The sequence below is a fragment of the Morus notabilis genome, unplaced genomic scaffold, assembly GCF_000414095.1.
Source record: "Morus notabilis unplaced genomic scaffold, ASM41409v2 Scaffold206, whole genome shotgun sequence".
NCBI classification, from domain to species: Eukaryota; Viridiplantae; Streptophyta; class Magnoliopsida; order Rosales; family Moraceae; genus Morus; species Morus notabilis.
Genome location: NW_010365213.1, coordinates 736357 through 746270, shown reverse-complemented (window position 1 = coordinate 746270; position 9914 = coordinate 736357). Strand labels below are relative to the sequence as shown.

Here is a 9914-nt window from a genome sequence, read left to right as displayed (position 1 = left end):
TATTTATCATATTATTATCATTGAATGTTTTTCTTTTGAAACGTATTATCAATTGAATTTTCGCAATTATTGCTCGTTTAATATATATATATATATATATTTCTATATTCTTATCATTATTTATTATAGATATTTCCATCTCTTTCTATGACATGCAAATTGTAAAAGAGATTGGAGAGTCCTCTTTCATTAAAAGGAAACGACATGTCGACTTTTGTTTCAGTTCTTAATATGTCTTTTTATTTTCAAATACAAAACAACATGATGTCTTATTTCAAATGTCGTTCTTCGTAAAACATATTCCGATCTTGAAAAACAGTTGCAACGTGCCATATTTTACTAAATTTGTTCAAATTTTTATTAGATTTAGGGAATTAAAAAATGAGAAATTAAAAGATTTGTATTATATTTGAATTGAGATTTTAGAATTATTCATCCAACGTCAACACAATTTCACAATCATCATCAAATGACATATTCCATGATTACTTTCAAATGACGGATCGAATGTACAAGTGTTTCTGTGAGTCTGACATGACACGTTTTAAAATTTTATATCATTTGTATTGTATACGAGTAAACGATGTTAATTCTATTAAAAAAAAAAGCGACATGCCTTTTTATTTTATAAGAGTAAACGACGTTCGGCCATGGTAAACGACATGTAATTTATAGTAGAATTCAATTTATGTAATTGAGGGAACAAAGCAACTAATATTTGCTTTTCGAGGCCTTGAAGCCGAGGACTTGAGGTCACTCCCTAGGATCGGTTTCCAGTTTCCACTCGGTTATTTTTGCTGTAATTAGGAAAAGTTCATACTCTGTTACATTTTTTTTTTTTTTTTTTTTTGCTGAATAAACTGTTACATTGATTCAAGAATGAAGAATCTGATTCTTTCAAATATCATGAAGTTAAGACCCAAGCAGAACTTCCTTGACAAATGCACTATAAATCAATAGAAAAGATTCATAAATCTTGCAAGTACAATACACTGTTATGTTTGATGTAAACAAGTCATAAAAATAGTGTGACCCTTGCCAAGTAATAATAATGGTTAATTGTCTTTGACTCCACCTAATTAATCTCTTGATAATTTATTCACTGATACGTCTGTCCGTGTGATGGCGCTTGGACAAACCGACCCCAATACCAATGCTGCTCCCACACAGCATACATGGAGTCTAAAGGAATTCCTTTCGTCTCCGGTACAAAAAGCGCGGCAAAAATGGTCATTGCGGCGATCCAACCGGCATAGAACAGGAATGTCCCGTACTTGAAGTGGCAGAGCATCGTCACAAATGTTTGTGACAACACAAACGTAGTACCAAAGTTAAAAGCAACGCTGATGCTTTGGCCCGTGGGTCGAATATTCATGGGAAAGATTTCACTTGGAATTAGCCAGGCTAGAGGACCCCATGACCATCCAAATCCGGCAGCATAGAAGCACATTAGCACCAGCACCAAGATGGCGTAGCCCTCGCTGAGCTTGGTCCCAGAAACACCGGATGTAGCCGCTAGCACACAAGCCACCGCAATCTGTTGATCACATAAATGACGAACAATTAATACTAAAACATCATTATTTTTAATTAGCTTAATGCATATTTTTTCGTATGATGTGCTACATACTACAAATGAAATGAATGAATGTCAAATTCTTATTTTGATTAATAAGGCGTAACTTGATTGATTAGTCAGACATATAGTTTGATCTTATTGTCTTGAACTCAAATTCAGGATTCAATATATTGAAAACAGCTCACATTTATTAAACACTAATTTAGCTACGATCTCAAGTGGCTTATAGCATAATCTATGTAAGAAATTTTTTTTTTTTGATAATATATAACAAAAAATTTAGAATACCTAACAAATAGCATTCATTATAATAATTCGTACTTTGGTAACGTAAAGTATTAAAAATCATTATAATAATTACAACGTAATTTTATTATTCTTAAAATAATTAATTTGAAATAGTGTTATATTCCAATTCCATTCCTATATATAAACATGTTTTGTAGTGTAATTTTTTAATTTTTAATTTTTTTTTTAAAATCGATATACAGCTATATATTATTAGATTGATTATTATATGCATTACCTGACATACAAACATTTGGATCCCGCCAACCAAGAGCAAAAATCTCCGACCATACCGGTCGACAACAAACGTAGACACAAGGATGGATGCAAGATTGACCAAACCAAGTATGATTGAAGCTATTAAAGATGAATCACTTCCAAATCCTACGGATTGAAACAGCACCGGCGCATAGAAAGCAATGATGTTGATCCCAGTGAGCTGTTGAAATGAGGGTATGGCAATTGCCATAATGAGATGAGGACGGTATTGCCTCTCAAATATGGTCATGAAGGGCTCTTGATTGGCTGCTTTGGCGATTTCGCTGCACTTCATAAGCTCGGCCAGCTCGGCTTCCACGTCAGAGTGCTTGCCTCGGACCTTGAGAAGGGACTGTTTCGCTTGGGATAGTTTGCCACGCTCCACTAAGCTGGTAGGCGTGTCCGAGATTAGGAGCGCTCCTATTGTCATGATAGCGGCGGGGACCATGGCGAGGCCCAAGGAGAGCCGCCAGCCCCAGCTGTGCTTGGCCGTGCCATAGTTTATGCAGTTGGCTGCCACCACCCCAATTCCGATGAAGAACTGAAACCCCGTGTTGAATGCGCCACGCCACTTGGCAGGTGCTACCTCCGAGAGGTAGACCGGAGTTGCCTAATACAAGAATAAATGTGACAAATGTTCTTGAATGTTTGTTAGGCTATATTAATTTTTTTTAAAAATAAAATGCACATAATGTTTGTTAGGCTATATTATTCTGTTAATAACCAACAGAATAATATTAGAGAGAAAAAGGACGTACTTGGTTAGTAAAACCAACCCCAAATCCAAGCAGGATTCGGCCTAATATGAGCATAGCGATGTTCGCAGCACCACCGTTAATGGCGGCTCCAAGAAAAAATGTGCAGCCACCCAAGACCATGATATTCCTGCGGCCCAACCCCGTTATTAGACGGCTTGCAACCATTGATGCTGCTAACCCGGCTATGTAGAGCGAAGATGTGAATGCTGTCAAAACTTGGCTATCATACACACAATACAAGTTTGTTTTGGCTTCGGCTTTCTTCCTTAGTATTGATGGGAAAAATTTCTTTAGAAATGGTACCATTGTCGTTACACCTCCTGAAAAATTATACATAGAATGTTCAAACACAACTTGAATACACCGAGGAATTTCGGCCTAAAAACTAACTTTCGTACTATTTGTACACTTTTGCATACAATTGTATGTTTTAGCTTGCAATGAGCCAGAATCAGAGGTAGAAAATTTTTTTAGTTGTGTACTATAAGAACAAAAAAAAACGACAATTTTTATTAAATAAGAAATAATTATATATTTCAATTATTAGGTACAAGTAAAATTATAATTTTTCTTATAAAGTGAGTATAACCAGGAAAATTCTAAACTTGAGTGAGAAGTACGCGGCGCCACTCAATATGCGCTCCATTTCACTACTATAATGTGTGCTATGCAGAATTTGGATCTTTGAAATATGTTCGAGCATCGAAAATAACCCTATAAAGTCATATCCCCATGTAGAAAGCCCAAATTTTGAGCTGAAAGTTAAAGCAAAAAATCTTGCGATCTCTTTCTTTTCCCCTGATGGATAGACGAAAACCCTTGCTTCCCAAAAAGCTGAATATATCTGAGATTTGTTGGTTGGCTCTCTACTATGATTTTTATTTATTTTTTTCTTTAACCTTTTTTGCTGCTTGCTAAACAGACGACTGATTCTTATGAAACAAAACATTTGACTAGGAGGTATACATAAAGATAACATGTAACTATTCGATTAGGAAAAAAAAAAGGCACGTTTTTTTTTGAAAAAAAAAATAGAATATTCTTATTAAAGTGAACAGATTTGGACTTATAATTAATAAAGGTGACACAATTGTTCAAACTGTATGGTATCACTTGTCACATTTAATGTTCACCAACATAACAATAAAAATATGAAAAATGAAAGGCAACAAACCCCCAAATTGCCAAAACTTGTACACATCAAAAACCCTACCAATGTTCCATTTTCCTCACTTTGGTGAAGCATGACGTTTTTCCTATAAATGAACAAACCTTAGCTATGAGCATCTTCCAACAATGCAGATAGCTAATAGCGTTTTGATTAGCAAAAAAGTAGCCAATGACTGACGTTTGTAACAAAAGATATAGCCAATGTTGAGAGAGAAGATGACGATCAGATTGTCTTTGCACAAAGCCACAAAATGAAATTGGAGTCCTTTTTTCTCAACCAATCCAACGCAATTTTCTTGGCTAGTACCAAATGCACGTTTTTGGATGTTTGGTTGGAAGGATAGAAAAGTGAAGTAAAATGATAAAGGGGAGAAACTTCTTCATGTTGTTTGTTAAAAGAAAAAAGAAAAGTAAAAAGCATTTTACAATTATATCTTTACACAAGAAGATGATGAATGATTATGATCAAAATAGTCAATTTACATCCCACTTGTTTGTTAAATTTCCCCTTATTAAGAATTAAAAAATAGTCGGCCTTATAGATTTACAACTTTCTTTTTATTCTCTATTCTCTCTCTACCAAACAGCCCAAGATTCCCTTTCCTCTTAAAAATCCTTACTCTAAGTTGTAAACATAGGCTTTACCAAACATATGCTTAGGTACATAAGTCGTAAACAACTAATATGTTTCTTTTAAAAAAAAAAAAAATCCTTCGCCTCGTTAAATAATTGGAAAGGTACAACGACCTCGCATTTATTATAATAATTAAAAAAAAAAAAACATTTAAGTTCAACGGCACTTTTACTGTTGGCATATGTCGTATTTACTTGGAAGCTTTTTGCCGTTTTACTACAACGATGAACATCCTAATATGTTTGACTAAACATACCAATGAACAACCTAAAACAACTTTTCTCATTTTCCATGTCCTTAAAAACTAATTAACGGGGATTAATGAAGTACTCAAGCCTCCCTTTGGATGAGGCCATTTGACTTGAACTTTGGCGTCGTTTATACTTGTATAAAATTCTCTCTGCTGGAGAGTTTGGCTAGAGATCGAAGGAATTGGGCGAGTGTGATGTGCTTGAGTTTGGCGATTCCAAGGAGCATTAAAAATGATGAGAACTCATCTAAAGTTGGAGTTGTTGACATAGGCCTCGTTCGTTTCGCTGATTCGAGTTTAGAATTCGAGTTTTATTACAGTAAAAATCTATCATAAATCGTCACATCTAATTTTTTTGTTACAGTAAAAAGCTCTCATATAAAATCACATTTCAACTCGAATTTTAAACCCGAATCAGCGAAACGAACGAGACCATAGTTATTTGTAATTTAATTAAAATTACCCTTGTGTACGTCTTCCTAAGCCTTTTGGAATCTCAGTGTTCTTAATTACCCTTATAAAGACTTGTCGATCGTTTGCGCCAATTATAGTTCAAAATGTCACCACCCTATTGACTTATCCGGTAATTAGTTATGTTTTCTTGTGTATGGTGGGCCAGTATTTTGTTATGGTTTGAAAAACTAATGTTTTTGTTTGTTTTTTGTGAAAGTCTTTCCTTAGACAAACGAAGAGAAAGTAATTACAGAGTTCAGTTCTTCCGCTCAAATTTTTAATTCTAATTTATTATTGTAAAATTTTTTTATAAAAAGTTATATATAATTTTTTTTATTATAGTAAAAAATTTTAAAAAAATTACATCTTAATTTTAATTAAAAACTCAAATTGAAAAATTGAACGAAGTCTGTTTTTTTCTTTTCTTTTGGTTGGGGAAGCTCTAATATGAATTTCCCCAAGATGTACGTGATTCTGCCTTTGATAATTAATTTAGAGCAAACAAATTCGACTGAGGTTCTAATTTTTGAATCTTTTTTCTTTATTTTTTATATTTAACAGAAAATGAAAAAAAAGAGAGAGAGAACATTCCTTTTAGTTTGGATATCTCAATGGGACGAAGAAAAGTTGCAAAAGAAACGTACGGACCTGAAATTCCGATGTCATAGCCAAATATGAGGCCGCTAGACGCAGCGACGACGCATGTAATCACCACCCACGCCGTTATCTTGCCGTTAAAGCCGCTGACGGGTCCGTCCGTGGCAAAAGCTCCTCCCGCCATTTTCCGCCTTCTTTGATCTCTTCCCCTGTTTCTTTCTATTTTTCTCGGAAGCCAAACAGAATCTACTCGACCTCAGAACGCAGGAACTCTCCGGTTCCAACTTTCCGAGAGTCTGTAATGGCTAGCACTGCCGAATACTCTTTTAAATATAGGAAGTCTTCAACAAGCCAACAAACAAATAGAGTATTACGAAAATAGTCTCTTTGGTCTACAGTGTGCCTACCTACTAGATTAATTGATAATTTACACCGAAAAAATACGAAGAAAATAACTACAAATTAAATACCGATCACATGGAATCATATCCCAGCTAACAATGTGTATAACCACTACTTGATATTGTTAATCGAGCAGTTTTTCCTCCTTCCAATATTTTTCTCTAGTCAAATTGTGGCGTGGATATTCTATTATTTTGGAAGATAGGGGAGCTGAAACACATGAATTATATTGAATACGTTAGTCTCCATAAACTGCCACTATGTGCTGGACACTATATAATAATAATGGGAAGACGAAAACGCCACAATAAATTATAGGAATAAATTCATGAGAGGTCTTTAAGAGCATGTTCTTTTGGAGTGTGATTTGAGTATAGTTTTTGAGTTAAATTTGAGTTGTAACTTGAGTTTATGTTTGGTTATGTACATTTAAGTTATGGTTTGAGAGAAGAATTTTTTTTGAGTTTGTGTTTGAGCGAGTCAAAACTTGAATTTGTATTTAGATAGTATTTTAATAAAAACTCAATAGTGATGAAAAATTTTAATAGGGTATATGGGTGCGGTTTTATTTGTCTTTTCGTTGTCAACGCATAGAAAAAAAATCATTTCAATCAGGATTAAAACGAAAAAGTTATAGCATTTTTAAGAATAGAAAAAATACTATTCATTAATTTGAGTTCGAATTTCTAAACTCGAGTTGAAGGGGAAACTTGAACTTGAGTTTTAGTCCCAAACTCGAGTTCAAACTTAAAAGAATATAAACTTCAATAAAATTAGAATTCGAGTTAACTTTTTTTGAGTTTTTAACCCTGCCGAACAACCCCTAAATTCTTTTCTCTTTTTAGAATTAGTCTCTATACTTAAATTTGTCTCATAAATAGTTCCTAAATTAAAAAAGTGTATCACAATTGGTCCCGTAGTTCAATTTTTAAATGAAAAACGTTATATTGGATGGAAGTCAGGATTTTTAGTTTATTTTTTAAGGGGTTATTAATAATAGTCACAATTTTTATTTTTTGAGAGGTTTTAAAGATTTTTTTCCCTTCTCTAAAATCAGTTCTTGAATTTTTTTCTTCTCTCTATATTGAGTAGCTGACTTTTTTTTCCCCTTTAACATGAGTGCCTGTTTTTTTCCCCTTTCTTTGGGTTTTGTTTGAATCAATATATGTTCTATGATTCATGAAATAACTAAACTATATATTTTTCATTAGTAGATAGAATTTAAACTCTTCCTTCTTAACGTTGGAGTTATTGGAAGGGAATATTATCATTATTATTTTTTTCTAATTTTATGGATATTACCACCTTCACTTTATCCTTACCAATTGAAAACAACCAAAAAAAAAAAAAAAAAACCAGAAAAGAAATACACACAAGAAATACTGCTCTCTTTCTTGGTAAGTTCTATTATCGTAAGATTTGATTATATATAATAAGCCATAGCTTAATTACCGTAAGGCATTCACCCGAAAAGAAAAAAAAACAAACAAACAAACATAATGCACAATACATGGAGTAGTAAAAGTTGCAAAACAAAAATAAAACCATTGATTGCTATTGCGATACATGTGCATAAGGAAAAGGTAGTATATATATACTATATAACACTTGAAAATCGTAACGACAATAATAATTCTCAAAATAATTATCTTAACTCTGTAAGAGGTGTTACACAAACCTTGATTCAAGTAGTCATTTATTTGGTACTTCCTAAGGAGCATGAACTGTCATTCTAACTATTTTCGGGGGATTCCATCCACAAATACAAAATTTATGACTGACCGAAATTGAATATACAATGATTAAATAGATATTCCTTTTCGTAAAACAAAAAAAAAAAATACATCCCATTTTGTCTGAGAATTCCCAAAAAATATTCATTTTTTTTTTACGGTGGGTTTCATATTTCCTTAGTACGTATATAATATAATATATTAAATAGATAATATAAGTATATAACATATATAATAAATATAAATCAAAAGTGTAAATAAATAAATGGGCTTATTAATTATTTCTATATCTTTCTACATGAAATATATACGACCATCTATGATAATTCACTTTATTTACTATTTTATTCATTATTTATTTTTATTATTAGTCTATTCTAAATTTTTATTGGTATATGTATATTAGAATTTTATAATTTTGAAAATTTAATAGAAAATTGAATATTTTAATATATTTTATTAATTTAATTGTTTAAAAAGGTAAATTCACTACGATAAAAAATGACAATTTAGATATTAGTTGTAGGAAAAAAAATTAATAAATAATTTTGAAGAAGTAGAAAATATTTAGAGATTTCACACAACACAACAAGTGAGAGTAGTATTAAACTTTTAAAATAACCCATAAATCATAACCACCACCCAATTTAATAGTTTCTATCCAAAATTTTAATAAAGGGATTATTTATAATACACGTTTTCAATTTAGGGACTATTTATGAGATAAATTTAAATATAAAGACTAATTTAAAGAGAGAAAAGAATTTAGGAACTTCTCGTGAATTTATTCCTAAATAATAAAAAATTGGGGCATTGAAGGGAAGTTTGCTCCTTGCCGAATTAATGAATGTGCTATAAACCGAACTTAGCAAAATGGCGTTTTCAGTTTTATACTGAGCAACCTGCAATGTAAAAGGTGGTTGTTTTTGGTCACTCTAAAGCATTTTACAAATTAAAATTTTAGGAAAGTTATTTTACAAAAAAAAAAAGAAGATTCCTAATAATGTCATTTTCAAAAGGACTCAACAATAATAACAAAATATGAAAAGATAAGCTTTTAGGATTGTTTCGAAAAAAATCCATGAAAAAAATTGTGTGAAAGTTCTAGCACCTTTCTTTTAAAACGAAAAGAAAAAGTTGTATTTATCACTTTCTTTTGTATTTCATTTTCCTCTTTCTATTAGGTGGATTATGACTCATAAGTAACAAGGAATTATACATATCCAACTGTCTCCAACCAACGTATGAGAAAACTGAAGAAGGGAAGACTAGTAGTTTGCCACGAGGGAAACTCGCAACTGTCATTCCAAAATGGGTTCATATATATATATATATATATATATATATATATATCATCAATCCTGCAAGTGTCGCCTATTAAAACGTTAAAACCATCTTAAACTATATGGCATAATATATTGTTTTACGGTTCAGCTGCGTTTCTAACTTTATAATATAACTACTCAACTCACGGTAATTTGTAAGAGTTAGGATGTAGACTGATTAAAAAACACATGTAAATAGTTAGGGATATGATAAAAAATCAAGAATTATGTACATGTGAATTCACATATGTCTATTACTTTTATAAAGTATGCATGCATGGCACAGATGTGTGTGTGCATGTGCATTTTCATATTATTTCGGACGTAGTAGTAATTAGTGCTGAAAGTTTCGGTCGGTGGGCCTGCCTTGTGACGACCCTCCTATGAGGCCGCCACTGTAACTTAAACTTTTTAACTTGTACTTACTGGGGTTTCTTAAAATATGCGGAACATTTTTTTTTTTTTTT

At 32.2% G+C, this 9914-nt stretch overlaps 1 protein-coding gene across 1 annotated transcript; it reads right to left on the bottom strand.

Moving 5' to 3' along the window:
* Positions 1–1067: 1067 nt before the first annotated feature.
* LOC21404429 (sugar transport protein 5) lies at positions 1068–6270 on the bottom strand. Its single transcript, XM_010107616.2, has 4 exons — positions 6039–6270; positions 2884–3203; positions 2106–2735; positions 1068–1537 (listed from the first exon to the last, which is right to left on the bottom strand). Exons 1-4 carry the CDS (start codon positions 6169–6171, stop codon positions 1100–1102), a joined length of 1521 nt encoding a protein of 506 aa, XP_010105918.1. The 5' UTR covers positions 6172–6270; the 3' UTR covers positions 1068–1099.
* Between the last annotated feature and the right edge of the window lie 3644 nt (positions 6271–9914).